Source organism: Lingula anatina, chromosome 1 (genome assembly GCF_051362555.1).
Source record: "Lingula anatina isolate TDL-2025a chromosome 1, LinAna3.0, whole genome shotgun sequence".
Taxonomy (NCBI): domain Eukaryota; kingdom Metazoa; phylum Brachiopoda; class Lingulata; order Lingulida; family Lingulidae; genus Lingula; species Lingula anatina.
In genome coordinates, this window is record NC_141767.1 from 32,657,548 (window position 1) to 32,677,461 (window position 19,914).

Consider the following 19,914-nt stretch of genomic DNA (forward strand, 5'->3'; position numbering starts at 1 on the left):
ACCAATACACTATGAAAAAAAAAGTGAAAAGGAAAAAATCCTTTTAAATTAACAAAGCCAGTGTGGATTTTCAGTAGCACATATAAACCACTTTTACTGTCATATATATTCAAATGAGACTGCTGAGTGATATAGCACAGAAAGAAAGAAAATATCTGTACAAATATGTTTCAAGAAATATGAAATGTTGTCCTTTGGCATTTCTCTAAGGTATACTATGTGAAACTATATGATGGCATTTGGTCAGGTTCTGTGGCAAAATTCTGGCTGTAAATGCATCTTTAATGGTGCTCCATAACCAACTTGGTAAATTATATCCGGATTCAATTGTGATATTCTGGTGAGAATTCCTTTATCCCAGTAACAAGTCATAGAAAAGATTGTTGAATCTATATATAAAAATCCAGAGGTGCACATCAGTGTTTTTTCTTTTTCACCTCTATGTGTCTAACTAGTCCAGTGCCAATGTTTTTAAAATCCTCCAGAATCACATCGACATTTGTCTTGAGACTGACATCACTGTTTTCTCCATCTGTGACTGGTGCTCGACAACTAATGTGAGACAGCTGAAACAAAAAGAAGCCGTCTTTGAAAAAACCCAGTTTTCATAAATACAAGCAGCAAATAAAATGGTCAAATATACATTGTATACATGTAAAATGTTCTACTATACATCCATTTAATTTAAAGGTGACAATGGTGCTACTGTGATGCACTTTGCCATATTTTCTGAACTGAATCTTGTAATGCATTAACAAAACTCTATAAAATTTCAGAGAAAATCTTCTGTATGGTGCCAGTTATGTCTGTAGATCTACAATAAAATATTGACAGATTGGAGCTTCATAAAATATGTGCAATTCAGTATTCATTTCCTTCAATGTAAACGAAAACACTCAAATCACTTGCCTTAAATGGCTGGGTTTCAAAGAAGGCTGGCTTCCACAGCACAGCAATGAAATCCCCTCCAAGGCTGTCATGGAAGAACAGAGCAAATTCTGAGAAGGTCTCCTGAAATTTTATTTAGAAATGAAAGGTAAAATACCAAAATATTTCATTTGTATGAAAGTACAACGATGTTGAAAATTGTAATGCTTACTGCATATAGTTACTAACATCCTTACGTATAACTGAACTTATCCTTACATATAACAGATATATCCTAACATATCAAACTTACCCTCAATTCTTTGAGGTAGATCTGCACTGGGTCAAAGTTAACCACTGGCATGGTTTCTTCCTCTCCTCCTTTGCTGTATTCCTTATAGCTTGGAATGAAAGTCTTTGCAGTGGTGTCTACAGCATGATAATGTCTTGCCAGGTTCTTGGTATTCAGCTGGATAATAACATCGTAGGCATCCAAGGGTGGGCGAAATATTTGCTGAAAAAAATGTTAAATAGTGAAATAAAAAGAGTGTCAAATCCCATTCATGTGATTCATAAATGAGAGAGTGACTGTTCTGATTCATCGAAGAGAGTGATATCACATAAGAAAAAACGCAAAGGAGGACCAAGATTTAATCTCTCCCATATCTGGGATGAGGCCTTTACACAAATATCTAGTCATCTGACCAGTCACGTGACCGGCCTATCGGGTCACAAACACTCTTTTCCCAGTTGCAGATCAAATTGTTGTGTAATCATTATCAAAGTCCAGTTACTGTACCAGATTTACTTTTTCCTGTTATGATTCATAAACATCTACATCATCTAGTATTCGAACTTAATGCAAAATACAATTTAAAAAATCAATATATATATTCTTTTTGAAATTGAAGTTAGAAAAGCAAAAATGTCTCCAGAAATTTTACCTTGAAATCAACTATTTGGTGAGTTTCCATCAGTTGTTCCTGCAGGACAGCGAGTGATTCTCTAGCTAGTAGCACTATTCTCTGCAGTATGGGCACAGTGGGCTTATGTTTAGTGAACATGCTGCTGTTTTTGTCATATGGGGTGGCTATGAACATCAAGGGAAGTGTGCTCCGCTCCTTGGTGAATTTTGTCCGAATTTCTGTGCATTCTAGATCTGCATAAGATATGAAATATTTTATAAATGCTTTGAATATACAAATGGTGAAATTGAAAATACAAATGGTGACAGCTTTATAAAATAACTAAATTTGTTGCCTTTCAATCATGATTTTGGCCATCACATCACATGCGAACCCAATATTTACTTACTGGTTAATTCATTGTTGAGGTTCACTATTAGAGGAGACAGGGACCAGTCATGGTTTGATAGGAGATGGAGAAAACGCATAAGGCCAGAGGCCACTGAGCTACAGTAAAGAGAAAATAATGATTAATAACAGATTGGTTGCAATATCATTTCATAGCCTGAAATTGTATGGTTTCAATATTTCTGCATATTAAAATATCCTAAATTATTACGTGAATACTGATGTCTTTTGAAACAATGGTATTTGTTCTGTTATTCAATTTATGTTAGCTTAAATGAAAACAAACTTGTGCAATTTTGAAAAATATGAAAAAAAAATAAATAAATAAATAAATTTAATGATATTTGTTTGTTTCAATACCTGGGTGGTGTGAAAGGGGCCGGGCACAGGTACAAATAGGCTACTAGTAGTTCTATAGCCTCCTCTGCTATATGGTCCCCTAACAGCTGAGCACACACCCATCTCTTGGCCAGTCTCACTACACTGCTGAGGGCATGGTGCTGCTGTTGTAAACTGGAGAAACAAATAACAGAAATGACCGAGTAAAATATATAGTATAACTGAGCAAATTTCAAAGTTGATTTAATTGGTTACGTATCACTGACCCTAAATAAACTTATTAATTGCACCGCTAACCTAAATGAATGCAAAAATGTTTATTGGAAAATGGGACATATCATAAGACCCTAAACTCAATAAACAACATGATAAAATGGTTGTTTTGCATCATTTTTGCCAACATTTTTTTTAAAAACATACCCATGCATTGCAGTGCTAAACTTAGGGAGTGTAACAAGCTCCTTTTCCATGGCTAATGATTCTTCAGTTTCTCTCATTGTAACTAGTCCCTCTGTTGTCTTCTTCATTTTCAACATGGCAATTTCTTTTAGGTAACCAAGGGTGATTCTGAACACAAAGCCATCCTAAAACAAACAGCAATAAAACTATTTTGTTATTTTTTGATACATGTAAGTTTCCATTACGTAAAAATTGGCATGAAAATATCATTACTAGAAGTATTCATCTAAACTTGTTTTCTGTAAAGCTGCACTTACCTTGAAAACATCCACATGGTCAACATTAGCACAGCTAGTCATGGAATGCTGTTTCTTTAGCAGGTTTGCCAACTGAATGTGAAAAGCTGCCTTGAGCCTCCTGATTGCCTCAGCATCCTCTGGCCATTTCCCACTGGCCTCTAACAGACAGACCACTGAAATTAACAATTCAGCAAAGCTGTCAAATGTACAGACAAAAAGCAGGAAATAACAAAAAAGGCTACTGTCAATTCTGATGCAAAAGTACATTATGTTAAACTGCAAATTCAACATCAAATTTTAATTATGCTCAACAGGTAATACCAACGTAAGTTAAATGTGTAACAAGCATAAGGCTTCAGGCCCATGGGAGTTCAAGTTCACACTTTGAAAATGTATAACTTCCAGAAAAAGAAGCCAATTAGACTGCTTTTCCAACTCAGGCTGCATGTCGATTTTTGAACTTGACCTGCGTTTTAGTAAGATCGATTACTCCTGAGAGTTTCATGACAACAGGCCTATCGGTTTTCCTTGAAATGTGTTTACAGTGTTGCATATATGTTGAAAAGTGAAAAAAAAAGCATAACTTCTACAATAATGGCCCGATCATCCTGATATTCGAACTTGACCTGCATTTTATGAAAATTCATCAGCTCTATAAATATAAAGCCGAAAAGTAAAACTGCCTTCCACTTATCATGTTTACAATGAAAGTGCAAGGCGCCGGCGTCGGCGATGATGACGACGACAGACGCAGGTGATGGCAATATGTACAGACACATTTATATATATTTACTGTACTGTTTGAGAACAGTAATTGACATGGTTTTTCTTAAATGGTCACAATGGGAGCAGTGCCCAAATTAGGTTTTTTTCAAATTTTGATGCAACATTACATAATTTTTAACAGCATAATAACCATCAATTTTTAATAATAAAATATTAGTATCATGGATATTCAGAAAATGTGACTAGCAAAGGTCTTCAGGCCCATGGAACTTCAAAGTCACAACTTGAAAATGCCAAAATGTAAACAAGACAGCACTGTTCTGAAATGGGTTTATTTCCATTTTTAACAATTTTTAACATAAAACAAAATTAACAGTTTACTGCCATTTTTATATGACCAACTAAGAAAATTGATGAGATGGGAAAAATATCAATAGAGCAGTGTTAAATGTCCAATTTCTTCCATTCTGAGATTCTGAACATAGTGAATGATTCAGTCTGACAAACTGCAATGATATGAGTTTATTTCCATTTTTGAAACTTTATTACACAATATACAATAACAAGTTTAACATAATTTTTACAAAATCAACTAACAATGTTGTAAAGATGCAGGAAATGTCAAAAAAACACTTTTACATATCTTATTAATTAAATAATGAAACTGTTAACATGCCTAAGAATTGAATCTAAGGAAATGTAAAAAACAGCATAACTTCTAAAATAATGGCCCGATTATGCTGATTTTTGAACTTAACCTGCATTTTAGCAGGAATGACCACTCCTGTGAGTTTAATGACAATTTGCCTATCTGTTTTTCTTATATTGTGTTAACAGTGTTGCATATATGCTGAAAAGTGAAAAAACAGCATAACTTCTACAATAATGGCCCGATCATGCTGATTTTCGAACTTGACCTGCATTTTATGAAAATTCATCAGCTCTGTAAATATAAAGCCAAAAAGTAAAACTGTCTGCCACTTATCGTGTTTACAAGGAAAGTGCACGGCGACGATGGCGACGGCGACGACAGACGCAGGTGATGGCAATATGTACAGACACATCTGTGTCTGTACATAAAAATGAACAATGCTCAAAATGTCATGTTAATGGATTTGAAGGAATTTCATTTAGATCATAAAATCATGAGAAAGTTGTGTTGTTCCCACTGCCAATCGAACCAGTTCCCTCTGCACTCCTCTACATCTTTTACAATTGATCTTATCTACATCTGATACAATTTTGATCAAAAGGAAATCTATAACATGAATTACCTTTCATCGATTTCACCCAAGGAGGACAGGGTTTGTCTGGCAGAGGTAGTTGTCTGCCACCCACTACTTTAATTGCTGCCTTGAATGTAGCTGGCATTGCTGGAAATACCTGAGGAATACATTTATCTATTAATAATATACTCAAGACTAGTCATGCAGATAAAATGCCTCTAGTTTCTTTGTAAGAACCACAGGACTTAGTTTTGATATACTAATTTCAACTATTACTGTCTGTAGCTCTTCTCCCTCTCTCATCTTAAATAAAAATAGAATAAAAAGAGATGAACACACACACACACACACACACACACACACACACACACACACACACACAGTATGCCTTAATAGTTAGCTTACATCAGCATATCTGAACACAGGATCGGTTCCCTGAATGGTATGTATAGCAAGAGGCAAGTCCTGTAGGTTCCTCAGGACCTTACAAAGGTGATCATAGCTTCTGGTGACATTATAATGCTGCTCTTCTCCCGTGCCATATAACAGGGTGGATTTATTTGTAGGTTGTGGGAGACATAATAAAGAATTCAGCTGACCACATGTATAGTGTATAGTGTCACGTGGGATCTCAGCATGTCTAGAAAAAATGAAAGTTGTATCAATGTACCAAAGCTTGCAGTTCTGAGTAAACATCAAATTCAATCCTGCATCTTTCTAAGAGATATAAATTAGAAAAATGACTCTCTCTCTCATTTGTTTATTTTCAAACAGGTAAACCTCAAGTTTCTATTGCATTTCTTTGTGACAGTTAAAGAACATTGTATCATTTACAACAGAACAATACCAAGGAAAAAAATCAAAGACATCTTTTTTATTACATATGTATGTACCTTCCCTTACCTGACCAAAATGTGTTTCATAATTTTACCACACACAAGTCTTCTATCTGCCAAAGTTTTGCTGGACCACACAACTGCCTCGCAGATTGTGCCATCTTGAAATCGTCTCAGCTCTGAAATATCTCCCCAGAATTCTCTGAATGACTTTGCCTAAATGAAGCAAAAAAACTGACTATACAAAAAAAGTTAAGATAGAAGTCCCTTCTCCTTTACACATTTCACTGATTTACATCATGAGTAATTTATGAATAATTTGACCAGAGTATTTGGGATATAACACTAAAAGATTGCAAAACAATCTAAACTAAATATAACTTCCAATAACTACTTTAAGAAATGAACAATTAAAATTTTTCATATTAATTGCTACAGGTAAGTGTCTAAGTTTAGAATTTTGATATTACTATGAAGGCAGAGATAATTTCTACGAAAAAACTGCTGGTTAATACTACCTCTGGACTGTCTGCAGCAGGTCCTTTGTCTAGAATGGTGGTGCATGACTCAGCATTAAATAGCAATCCAAATGTGAGTGACGGCTGGTCTGACCATGATGGTGGAGGTTCACTGATAGACCACTACAGGAGCAGACAATAAATTATTAGGACATTAATTACAGAGTATATTATTATTATTAGTAGTAGTATTGTTATTATTATGGGGTCCAGGAAAATGAAAAAAATACATTGGGTTTTTTCTTTGCCTTGTCAAAACAAAGCAGATTGCAGTTGTTAGGGCAGTGTCGACAATTCTCATAGTCCCACACCAAAGTTCAACAACCAAAGGTTTATTTCAACAACGTCCATACGTAAGCAACATTTTTTCCCTAAAATAAATTAAAATATCTTAAAAACAAATATTGAGCGGAAACTCTCTTCCATCCATCAAAATAAGATTTACACAGTAGCCATACCTGACTGGCTTGTGCAGGTTTCTGAGTCACCAGATCCACCCTCTTGCCAAAAGCTTTCTCCAGTAACTGCAGCAAACTGGGCAGACACGCTGACACATAGTCCCCACCATGATCTAACAGCTGGTCCTCAAGACAGAAACTTGCTACTGTTTTCTTTAGATTTTCTACATGTGTCAAACTGGAAATAAGTTATACTATCAGAGTGGATTTAAGAAAAAAATGATAAAACTGATATATCTCCTTTATTTTTGAATTTACAGTCATTTTACTTGTCACATAATAACACATGTGACACTTCGTTAGTTTTTGCCCAGAACGTCATTTTACGGACACTAATGCTGGATACATCTCTTTTGGAACTTACTGAAATAAGTTGTCAAATTTCCTGATGAAAGGTGCCGGTGTCATGAAAAGGACCTCAAAGCTGTCAACAGCACCGTTTTCAAGAACTTGTATGGCCAGACCGGCCTCATGTTTCACCTAAAATATCATGATGATGTCAGTGTATCATTTGAAGCATAGTTGAAAAACCTACGTAAAGGTGAACTAAAGATATACAGTAAAGAACATGCTTTTTAACAAGAATAAAATGGGGGGATATGGTATCAAACACCTTTACCTTAAAAACAATACAAATAATATTTACTCTATTAAACATCTGTCTGCTCATTTCTGCAGTGATATTTATGTAGCCTGTGGGGTCTACAAATACTACTTCAAAGGACTCGTGGAAGTTGGCCAAGTGAGGTCGCTTGGGGTCATCTACACCACATACATCGGCTATACTGATTCCTTCCTTACACCAATCTGATTGTGCTGGAATAACATAATAATGGTTATTACTGCATGTCTTTACTGTTTAATAGCAATCTTCATTTATTGATATTTTTTTAATACAACCATAAGCAGTTTCATTCAAAAACCCACAATCTCACTTTACTTAATGTTCTCTAAAACATTTTACCAGTGGTACATAAATATTAATATTGTTCATAAGTGCTTACCAAGACAGAGAAGTGTGTTTCTCATGATTTGATAGCTACTCATTGCAACATTTAATTTTCTCTTCTTCAGTAAATATCCAACATACATGGACATAGTAAATGGAGTGAAGCAGCCCTGGCCCTGTTATTCAGAGAAAAGAAAATAACAAAATTAGGGTTGGCAACATATACCATGCATGTTTCAATACAAAGAAGAAAGGTTCGCTTGTCACTTCTCTCTCTCTCTCTTTTGTGAAAATATCTTTTTAACATTTTTCATTCAAACTGCAACATAGGACATCCAAATACTTATTTTACTTCCACTGCAATAAAATCATTCTATAATTTCTGTTCAAAGCACTTAATCCAAACCAACCTGATCTAACTCTCTCTGATGTAGCCAAACTCTAAGTAGTGCAATCCCTTCCTTCACACCTACAGAGTCCTCTATGACTTTATGTAGGAAATGGAGATGTTTTTCCAGAGCCAAATCAATCAACACTGACGTATTGTAGTGGGGAGTAGCAGGCTGGCCAGATTCTTAAAGCATACACCACAAAAAATGGGTTAATGAGGAGACATAAATATATTTCACATCACAAAATAAAGAATATAAAAGATAAGATGCATAGAACACAAAAGTTTACCCTCAATTACATGGTTACTTACTTAGTACTCTAAACAAGCAAGTTCAATCTCAATTAAGGTTAAAATTGGTATCTCAGGAATCAATTTTACCTTCATCTCCTTCTGTTTCCTTCTCTGAATTAAACCACTGCATCCTTACGTTGTTTTTTTCAATGTCAAACCTGTTCATCTTAAAGGCACCACCCTCTGCAGTAGCATGAATATGGATCTTGACATTTTTGGACAGTTTACCTAAAATATTAAACTTTCATTATGATCATCCAAAATTAAAGTTTTACCTTAATACTAGACATAAAGACAAGTGAAATTAAAAACAAGATGAAACTCATTTTAATTTAAGCGAAACACTTGTTAAAATGTCTAAAATACCTTTTGGTGATATAATTATGATTGGCTTCAAGTAATTTCCATGGTGGTATGAAAACTTCACATCTTCCACTACATCTGTTTGCTTGCTCAAGTAGCTGGCCAGGTGAGTCAGGTACAGAGCTCTCTTTCTTAAATATCTATGGTTTAGATAATCTTTGGGCTGAATGCAAAGCTGTAAAGGCAAAATGTCACACTTAATCTTCAAATATCTAATTTGCTATCAAATACTTTATACACGTGATCATCCCAAGGCATTTAAAAATTTTTAAATGCAGCCATCCAGTTGAACATGTGATTAAGATCAGCTCACAATGAGAAACCAATCTACTTCCTCTGATGTCCAGTCCACTTGACTTAATTCGTGTTCCATGCCCAATGGCTGGAGTTGCTACTTATCACAATCACATGGTCTGCTGAAATAGCACTGTTCCAAATCAAGCTGTCACAATTAGACTGGAAATTTGTTATCAAAAGAAAATTCTGCCTTATATCATATGTCATTAAAGGTCAAAAAATCATTTTGAGTGAGGACATAAAATACTTATTTCTTTTTTAGAATTTCATGAATATTGAATAGTTTTACCTTTGGGATTTCTACAGCCAAATCAACAGAAATAAGTGGTTTGATTGCAACACCAAGTAAAAAACTTCCAACCACTTTGACTGATTTTGGTGGAATAAACTTGAACTTCCCCTTTACTCTGAATGGCTCCTGGATAAGAGGCACTTTAATTTTTTTCTTTTCTGTCCATTTCTGGTTAACAAGCTGAAAAGATAGATTTTCATACAAAATAAAAGCAATACAACTATTAATATATCAGATCCATATAACTAGGAGACAATTTACACATAAAAAGTACTCATATTTATATTATCTATTTGCTTTATTATTATACTTTATGACCTCATTATTGCTGGAAATTTAATGTTTACAATAACTTAATAGCATTCTAGTTTAAGTATCCCTACATCATGTTCTTTTCCTCCTGGTGTTTTCATTATTGCATCCTTAAGACTATATAAATATGCTTCTACTTGGTGTTTCTTTTTCTCTTGAAGCATGACTTCTTTTAATAGTTCAGTTATCTAAAAAAATAAAATGAAATAAAATTTATATATCATCTAATAACAGCATAAAGGCAAAAAATGAACTTGATGTGTAGCTTATTTATACATTTTGGTTTTTTACAATATCTTTTCGAACTTTTCAAAAGTGAACATCAATTACCATTTCCAGGTATTACCAGTATACTTAACAATATTTAAGTTTTAATGTCATATTAAATCCATAAGCTTTGCGAATCATAAACTGTATATTTAATAAAATGCTACCTTGCTTTTTCCTCTGATTTAGGACAGACAGTTCTACTACCTTGCAGTATATACCTGCATTCTGAAAAGACTTGAATGGAACAGATTCTCTGCCTCCTTGAGTTCATTCAGTTCTTTGTTGGTGGGCTGCTTATACAAGACCTCTTTAGATACCTTCCTCATCTTTGGTGGTGGATGAGCAGTAGCACCATTCTGACCTATAAAGGATTGGACATCAATATGCAAATTGACTTAAAGTAGTGGTTTAGTTTTATCTAGAAAAATATTGCACTAGCATAAATATCTTGAAAGTATTTTCAACCAAATACATAGTTCTGTAAAATTAAACATGCCTATTTTATCCTGTTCACTCTTCTTCAAGTTTTTCTGTTTGGATTTGATATTGGACATGGCTGCTGAGATGTCATATGCATCTCCCTCATCCTCTGATTCATCTGAAGATCCATTCTCTTCAGAATCCTGTGATATAGAAAAAAAATAATTTCAAAGCTGAGAATCACTTCAGTGTAACCAAATTTTAGTCCTCTTTTCTCAATTCAAAAGTAAATGCTTAAAGGTACATGTATCCTAACCTTTAAATCGAAATTTTCCTTGGAAAATATGCAATTTTCTCATAATAATTGATAATAATTGCTCGACCCATCCATGTTTTATATAATGCCTATTAAAATTTGGAAGATTTTTATGTTCTTTAAATCACTTGCGCCGGGGTATGTACAAATCCTTAAATAAACATAAAGCACCCGAAGCCAAACGTTCCGTGGCAAATTAATACACTATAAATTTAAAAACTATATCTTAGGCTGTTTGAACGTATGGCACCACATATAGTTCTATTTGGAAATGTATTACGAAGCACTACCTGTGGTTCTTTTTCACTCAGAGCTCGTTTTAGTGGCATTGTAAAGACGTCCCTATAAATAAACAATTAACAGTACATTTTTATAGCAACACGCTTTCTCAGATGGGCGCAGACATATTGAAATGAAAGCGAGGCAGCCGGTCCTTGACCGCAGTGGGATTTTACTAAGGGGGAGGGGGGGCAAAGATGATTTTTTTTTCCCTCAGCAAAATCAAACAATAAATTAGGGCATTTTTTACTGTTATAATATGTGCAGCACAGTGGTGGGAAAGTTGCTGTGTTGCTTTGTTTAGTATCGTTTCGCTTACAAGTAGGTGATTTCGAGGAGAGAAAGAGGATACTGAAAAAAGGTCTCTCACAGAGGGGAAGGACACGCGCCGCGGCTGTTCCCCCTGGACAATGCCGTACACTTCACAACCACTGACGGACGTATACGTAAGACTAACGAATTTTTTTTCTTTTGTTATAATTGTTTTCAAGAAAATAAAATCGTGAATAAAACTTAAACAACTTGGATAGTTTATAGACATTAAATTAATTCAAGAGACCTGATATTGATTATATTTGTGATGACTTTTTTTTTAATAATGAAAAGCTTATGAATAGATATTAAAGTCTGACGAAAGAAAGTGCCTCCTGGCCGGGGGGAGTAATAAAATTTTTTGATCTAACATATGTTAATAATAAAACTTGGCTATCATCCAACATGCTAGACATCCTACGACATTGTGAATAAAATAATAATAATAATCTTTATTGAGCACTAAAATGTCTACAAGTTACAATTTACAGGCTCTCTATCTAATCATAACAACTTTACAACAACTATAGAAATCTATACAAATACTTATGGAATGATTACTGCATGGGAACATTTTTTCTAAACGGGGAAAAACGGAGAAAAAGAATACTAGTACGAAAAACCCTCTCTTCCATGTATTAAAAGGTTATTATGTTTCAATAAAAACGTTTTTTCTTGACAGTTTCATAAAAATGACGCAAAAATAATGACATCGACATGAATACAAAATATCTGGGCTAAATTATACACGTATCTAGGCAAGCAGTGCGTATTTAGAATAGTGTGACGTCAATATAACGGGTTCGCCCGCGCAGTGGCATTTCATCAGCCACGTTGCGAAGGGAAGCCATATGTGTTAAGCGTGTTCAGAAGTTTCAAGCTGATTTTGGCGAATTTTTTGACTGAAAATGGCAGATCAGACACCAGAAAAAGTTGACTTAGACAAGACCGAGCCAGTTGCTGAAGTTTCGGACGTTGATCTCGATCTTCACGACGACTCTAAGGTGAAATTTGTGAACGGCGGGAAGAAAGATGAAGCCCAAGTTGAAATCGGCGTGAGTGATAGTGCTTCGGTCGACGCCTTCGTTGGGTTGAACAAAGAAGAATTAATGAAGTACACAGATGATCCGTTTTGGGTGAAGGTCCGCTATGTTCTTTTCATCTCATTCTGGGTGATATGGCTGGCCATGCTGGTAGCTGCTATTGTCATCATCGCCATCGCACCAAAATGTCCGTACAGGCCTCCCCTTGAATGGTATCACAAGTCAACCGTCTACCAAGTTTATCCCAAATCTTTCTTGGATGGAAAAGGAGACAATGGAGTCGGTGACTTAAAAGGTATATTTCCTAAGCATTATTTCATATTGAACAGTTGTATACTATTCTCAATAAATTTAACCAGACTGACCAGATCAATATTTGCATTGACCCACAGCTAGCTAGTCTTACTAAATCTAACATAATATATTTTTTTATTTTTAGAGCGAGAAATTGTTAAAGTATGTTTCTACTGTGTTCAATATGTATATAACTAGTTAGTTTTATTGGAGCTTATACATGCTGTACATTCCATATGTACATGTGGTATTGTTTATATAAATATTGATTTGCTTTGTTACTAGTGGTCATTCAGTGCTACTTGCAAATGCATGTATGGGCCTTTGTTAGCTACTCTTGATTCATATTGCTCAGTCCAGGGAAGTAATCATATGCTCCACTGCAGACTGATAGTATTCCCACATCTAATCTAATCTAATCTAAGGCTCTGTTCTCACAACTTTTAGATCGATCTATCACCGCGGGGAGTCTCACTAGATTACTGTCAGATAATCCCCCTTAAGTGACCGTCCCCGCCTACTACAAGCTTTAAGGGGTAATTAACTTTCGTGTCCGCCCGGCTGACAGCTATTTAGCGTGAACCCCCAGGGAGTTAGGTCGATCCAATGTAGGTCGATCTAATCTATGAGAATGGGGTGTAATAGTCTTGAAGCAGAGTGGTGTATTGATGATATTCTTCACATGGAGCTCAATTTCGTAACCCAAGCCAGATTTATATCCCTGAATAGAGGGCACCTCCACATCTGAAAGATAAAGATACCTTTCAGCTTGTTATTTGATCATGTATCAAGCTGTGATTTGACTGCTTACTGGTTTTGAACTGAGATAGTGACCAGTGCACTGCTAAATAAGGCAGCATGTTTTTGCACCTGTTGGTCCTCTATAGATAATCACCCTTCTCAATTCTCTTTTTGTTGGACATGTACTTTCAATAGGAAGTATATTTGAATAGAAACAAAAACTAAAAATTGTCATGATCCCTGTTTTAAGGGAATAACCCTAGTCTTTTACTAGTTGCTGGTTATCAATCTTTTTATAATCAGTTTCAATAGCACATAACAGCATGTGTGAACTTCTTAATCTGTAGGTTGATTAGAAATTTATTTGTTGATAATGATTTTAAAAGTCCAACTCTACTGTTTTGTAGTAGTATTAGTCGCTGGTATTGTAGAGATGAGTTGTCTTACACCCCATTTCCATAGATTAGATCGACCTACTTTAGATCGACCTAACTCCCAGGGGGTTCACGCTAAATATCTGTCAGCCGGGCGGACACGAAAGTTAATTACCCCCTCACAGCTTGTAGTAGGCGGGACGGACATTTAAGTCGGATTATCTGACAGTAATCTAGTGAGACTCCCCGCGGGGATAGATCGATCTAAAATCTATGGGAATAGAGCCTTAAATTAACCATAGAACACCTTTAGTCTTGAATCCCTAAATCTGGCTTTATTTGTTAGGAGATTTGTTAAGACAACACTCATATGTAAATTAAAGAGACTAAATTTTGATAATTTTCTTTTCAGGAATTAGTGACAAGCTGGACTACTTCTTATCTGCCCAGGTTGGAGCCATCTACATCAATTCTATCTACAAGTCGGGCATGAAGGACGGAGGCTATGATGTGGTTGATCACAAGGACATTGACCCTGTTTTTGGAACCATGGCAGAATTTGATGATCTGCTGAAAAAAGCACACAAGAAAGGTATGGATATATGTCTTCAGGGAAATAATATTTATAAAATTCCTGCTTCAGTATCAAGTTTTTTTATTGATATTTTAAAAAGATGGATTTATTGTACGTAAAATATTATTTATTTATTTATTTATTTTTAATGAATGATATATTTTATATTGACAGAGCTCAAAGTCATCATGGACTTCATTCCAAACCACACTGGCAAGAACTGCAGCTGGTTCCAGTCTAGTGTGAAGAATGAGTCCAAGTATGATGACTACTACATCTGGCACTCTGGTGGTGGGCAAAGTACACCTCCAAACAATTGGGTATGTGATTGATATTTAACAGGCCTTTATTTGACTAAGGGCACTAAGACTTGAGAGAAGAAAATAAACTTTTTAGATGTTTAATTTTTTAGGGCGGTAATCATAATTTTGACATAACTGGGGCAATGGCAGCTATTTGACTATCTCAGAAATGAAGTCTCTGTATCATTCTTCAGTTGAGCCGTTATGGTCATCGTGCCTGGACATGGAGTCCAGAGCGTGGGCAGTGGTACTATCACACTTTCTTGCCTGACCAGCCAGACCTTAACCTGAGAAACCCAGAGGTCCAGAAGGAAATGGCGGTAGGTTTTTTTTTTTTTTTTTCTCTGATGATTCCAACTTTTCTGTAAATCTACATTTTACCATAAGGAGATAAAAAGACCGACTCCTAAAGAATTATGTAAAGGTAATTTTTCGATATGCATTAATATCATTGACGTGTAGTGGTGATTTCTTGTATGATGGAAATATTGAACTGGCAGTGGGAAATATTTCTATTCTGTTTGAAAATGGTCACATCTTTCAGGACATCTTGCGTTTCTGGCTGAACAAAGGTGTTGATGGCATGGTGGTGAATGCAGCAGAACATCTGGTGGAAGCAACGAGCTTCGAGGACGAACCTGCCAGCAACGAACCTGGCCTTGTTAATGTGAGTATTCAAAAGAAACCAGTCTTATCTAATATATTTGTAAGCATTTTCTGTTTGTGGAAATAATATAAAGGATGTTTATGTAATGGAGAATAGAAATGTTGCCATATTTAAAAGAACTGTTATTTGTAGTACAGGAGAACCAGGGGCAACGTTTATATAGTCCCCCCCCCCCTCCTGGTTGCACTCAAATAACCTTATAAGCATGATTCAAGAATGAACTGATTTTAGTACCAATACATATATTTTATTGGTATTTTAGGAATCTTATGAAACCCTGAAACATCTATACACTACTTTCCAAAATGAGTCTTTTGATCTGATTACCAAGTGGCAGGCCATTGTAGATGATGTTTCTACTTCCTCTGAAAAGCCTAGGTGAGTGTCTTCAACTCTCATGGTGGTTGAAAGATATAATATTCTTAATAGATAATGTAAAATCACTTGCTCTAATCCAAAAAGGTATCATCTTTGACGAGAAAAGCTGGGTATCTCCATTGACTTGGTATTTTAGAAAAATAGACTGTTTTCAAGCAACTTTCCTTTCAATTTTTCTCCTCTCTTTTCCAGAGTTCTTTTGACGGAGGCTTATGGTCCAATTGATGAGATGGTGAAGTTCTATAACTTCAACAACAGCAAGGGTGCAAAGCTGCCGCTGAACTTCAACTTGTTGTCAATTGACAGGGACTGCAAGGCCAGATGTCTGCATAGTTTGATCAGCAGTTGGATGATTGAGAAACCAAGTGATGCCTGGTCTACTTGGGTGGTGTGTATTTGCCAGTGCTATTTATTATTCGTGAATATATTTTGCTGATGATGTAACCTATTTGATGTACATAATATTTTTCTCATATGTTGGATGGGAATATGTTTTGAGGAAAATGTTTTCTTGAGTTAGCACAATACTATATGTATACTTCTCAAAAATCATTTATTCAGGTAAAGAGAACTGTTTTAATGCAAGAATTTATTTTTTAGCTTGGCAATCATAACAGCCATCGTGTGGCTGACAGGAAGGGAGAAAGATACGTCAATGTGTTGAACATGCTTCTGATGATGCTACCAGGAACACCTTTTACCTACTATGGTGAAGAAATAGGCATGAAAGATGTGCAAGTCCCATTTGCCAAGACAGTGGATAAGTTTGGTAAAAGTTTTGGCGAGGTTGGTATATTTATAGTGAATTGGATTTTATAGAATCTGATATAAAATCATAGAATCATTTCAGGTACCGGGTGATTTTCTATCAAACTTTGATTGATTAAATAATTGATTTAAAATAAAAAAAAAGTTGTTTTAATGAATGTGTTATTTTCTTTGTTATTTTTTAGGCAAACTACGTGAATTTCACTCGTGACTTTGAGCGCTCCCCTATGCAGTGGACAAGTGGTAACTTCTCTGGTTTCACTACATTCAGTTCCACTTGGCTGCCTGTTGCATCGAACTACAAGGAAAATAATGTGAAGGTAATGTTTGTGGACTGTCAAGATTGTACAAAAACTCCTATAAAACTGTAACTTAATTCTTGAATTTAAACATGTTTCCATCTGCTGTTTTTATGCTGCATGTTATTTAAAAAAAATCTTTTTACATTTTGTTACATGTTTTCAGTGGTCAATTATTACTGTGTAATGGTGTTACTAACTAGAAATTTATTGTCAAAATTTCAGGGCCAGGGGAGTACTGGAGCTGGCTTTACTCCACTGGAGGTGTACACAGAGGTGGCCAAGCTGCACTCTCAGCCCTCCGTTCTCTTTGGGAAGCTTCATTTTGCTGTGGTCACAGAGAACATCCTGTGCTTCCTCCGCAAAGCAGAAGGGTTCCCAGGCTTCCTGGCTTTCTTCAACTTCGGAGACATGGCTGAAGGCGCCTTGACTCTAAGGTAGGGGGCATGAGATATTGATTTCACTGGTTCATATTTTGTTATTTGTTGTTTGGCTTTAGAAATTATTTGATTTTACAATACTAATCAATGATAAAATTTTCTGAGGTATAAATACAGTATATATAGACAGAAGTTCAGCGGTTTCCGTAAAGAAAACGTGTTACTAATTTCAGTGGGACAGCCGATGGTTTGGTCCCCAAGAAAGGCCTGGTGGTGGCCACGTCTGGGAACTTGGCCAACACTGACTACAAAAATGGAACCACAGTGGACCTGAGCAATGTTCACCTGGGACCTGCTCAAGGCATCATCTTCATGTTGGATAATTGATTGATGTTGAATAAATTAATGAATTAACGCATAATTATCTTTAACTAAGCCATTTGCGTTGTTACTGCAGCGGCCAGTAAACAGACTGTTTGCTTTTTTTCTCACCTTGTATTTGGTTTTAAATTAATGAATTAACGTATTAATATCTTTTACCGAGTTATTTGTGTTCTTTGTGCAGCGGCCAGTAAATTGTTTCCTTGTTTGTTACCTTGAATTTGCAATGAGATAAATAAAACTTTCTAATTTGAGCTCTTAAAAATCAATCTCTGCGTGACTTGTACATTTGTATGCAATAGTGGTGTACTTTTTGGAATCACTTAATCACTAAAATTGCAATTCTTAAATCTTTTTTGTGTACAATGTAACGTTATTTTATGTAAACTGGACAAAATATTGGCTGTGTCGATGTATGGGCCGTGTAAAGAACTTGTCTACCCACTATCTTATGCCTTTGGCTGCGATCGCCAACATGGATTTTAAAAAAATTATATACATAAATGAGAAATAGTTGTATGGGATGGATAAAAGGAGTGAAAGGGGGTAGAAACATGCAAACACTAATAAGGGATGTTGGAAAATGGAGCTTTGTCTGATCTTGTATGGAAAAGAACGTTTCATCCCTTAGCAAAAGTTTATCAAGGGTCAGGTCCCTCTACATCAATATTTCTTACTACCCCTAACAACATTATTAAAGCCCAGACTGCATTCTAAATTCATACATCGTTCTAGCGGGGTTGGTCCAACTCCACGGGGATTCTCGCTAAAGTGGAATCGGCTTAAATGACTGGCCTCCTCGAGCAGCTAGGGGGTAATGATTTGAGAGAATAATTTGTTGGTCTATTCCCATCCTGCTTCTATGTGTGGAATATCACATGCTGATGTCGAGATTTTTACCGCTTTTATTTGTAACTGTCATACAGCTCGCTATAGAATTCTTCGGCCTATTCTAATATCTTGTCGCAAAGAAGTTATTCAGGAGAGGTGGGGTCACGTTCGAAAATTTGTAAGCTGCGCAATCTTTGTGGAAATTCAAGAATTGTGCTTTATCCTATGCAGAAGTGCCTACTGAAAAATTAAAACATGATAGTAGTGTTTATTGTCTCTGTGTGATTTACCTGGAAGGAAGGTGAAATGAATGAGATACACCTCGAAAAGTCAGTAAACAGGAATTTTTGTCCATAGTAACACAGTAACATTTTGCGATATCCCCAACCACAGATAAGAGGGCGTCCGTAGGCAATGGCTTTTCACAACACAGAAATAAACCTACCTTCACACAAGGTTAATTTTTAGCATGCTCATGTGGGGGCCATGGACAAAATTTTAATTTATCATGTTTTTAGCCACGTAGAATAAAGTTAAATAAATAAAATGAATATAAAATGTGCAATACATTTGTAAATAACACAAAACAGAAAAAAATTACGCATGTACATGTATGATTCCCGTATGCATGATTTAAAAGGCAAAGCGAACTGTGACGTCATTTACTCGTGCGGGAGTTTGCGTGCAAGCGAATTGAGTACAATTTTTGATTTATTTTTTTTTTATTATTTAGTTTTACTTTTAGAAATATTTATGTCATTCATTTAATTTATCTAAATATCTAAGGTTCGGGTTCTTTTCTGGAAGGAAGGCACGATGCTTCCGATATTGAGAGGTGGAGGGTTCGGTGCAGTGTACAAGGCACTGAAATCACCCAGATAAACTTATAAAGATGATAATGGGAGTTACCGACAGTAGCAGTAGCATGGTAATACATCCATAGTAGTAGCAGTTTTTAATTTAAACAATAGCAACTGAGCTATAGTACCTGGGTAAATATTAATTAATTAATTAACTTTTTATTGTAATTTTTTTACTGATAAAACATTCTTCTAACCGTTCAAAATGTTTCACATTTAGTTTACAAACAACCTTGCATTAAAAGTACCAACTTCTGAGGCCTATAGCTATGCAAGGACCATGTACAATGAAGTTTCCTTTATAAAGAAGATAGACAGCAGCTTCATTTTAAGATGTTTTATCAGTTGGATACTAACGATTCAAATATCGATTAATATGTAAACTTACATTTGTATGAAATGGCAGCGGTCATTGTAGAATACTTTCTGATACTTTCTATTTTATCTTGTTCGATAGTACAAGTAGGCCAATCTATTTTGCAAGAATTGAGCTATTTGATCAGAAACATCCTTTTTTTCTGAAATGTGATTTAAAAATATGTGAAC

At 35.5% G+C, this 19,914-nt stretch overlaps 2 protein-coding genes across 2 annotated transcripts; one reads left to right on the top strand and one right to left on the bottom strand.

Annotated features, from left to right (window-relative positions):
- Nucleotides 1–63: 63 nt before the first annotated feature.
- LOC106173778 (nucleolar protein 6) lies at nt 64–11,331 on the bottom strand. Its single transcript, XM_013555014.2, has 24 exons — nt 11,176–11,331; nt 10,646–10,772; nt 10,368–10,510; nt 9,951–10,067; nt 9,565–9,747; nt 8,982–9,153; nt 8,703–8,843; nt 8,341–8,504; nt 7,986–8,106; nt 7,628–7,797; nt 7,346–7,461; nt 6,982–7,159; nt 6,524–6,646; nt 6,073–6,221; nt 5,575–5,809; nt 5,218–5,326; nt 3,236–3,390; nt 2,940–3,103; nt 2,541–2,693; nt 2,182–2,279; nt 1,812–2,026; nt 1,181–1,381; nt 910–1,011; nt 64–566 (listed from the first exon to the last, which is right to left on the bottom strand). The coding sequence occupies exons 1-24, from the start codon at nt 11,212–11,214 to the stop codon at nt 417–419; spliced, it is 3,525 nt and encodes a 1,174-aa protein (XP_013410468.2). The 5' UTR covers nt 11,215–11,331; the 3' UTR covers nt 64–416.
- Nucleotides 11,332–12,279: 948 nt separating this feature from the next.
- LOC106173803 (maltase A3) lies at nt 12,280–17,946 on the top strand. Its single transcript, XM_013555052.2, has 11 exons — nt 12,280–12,814; nt 14,341–14,520; nt 14,677–14,822; nt 14,999–15,124; nt 15,349–15,471; nt 15,734–15,849; nt 16,042–16,237; nt 16,450–16,635; nt 16,803–16,937; nt 17,142–17,353; nt 17,530–17,946. The coding sequence occupies exons 1-11, from the start codon at nt 12,385–12,387 to the stop codon at nt 17,681–17,683; spliced, it is 2,004 nt and encodes a 667-aa protein (XP_013410506.2). The 5' UTR covers nt 12,280–12,384; the 3' UTR covers nt 17,684–17,946.
- Nucleotides 17,947–19,914: the final 1,968 nt, after the last annotated feature.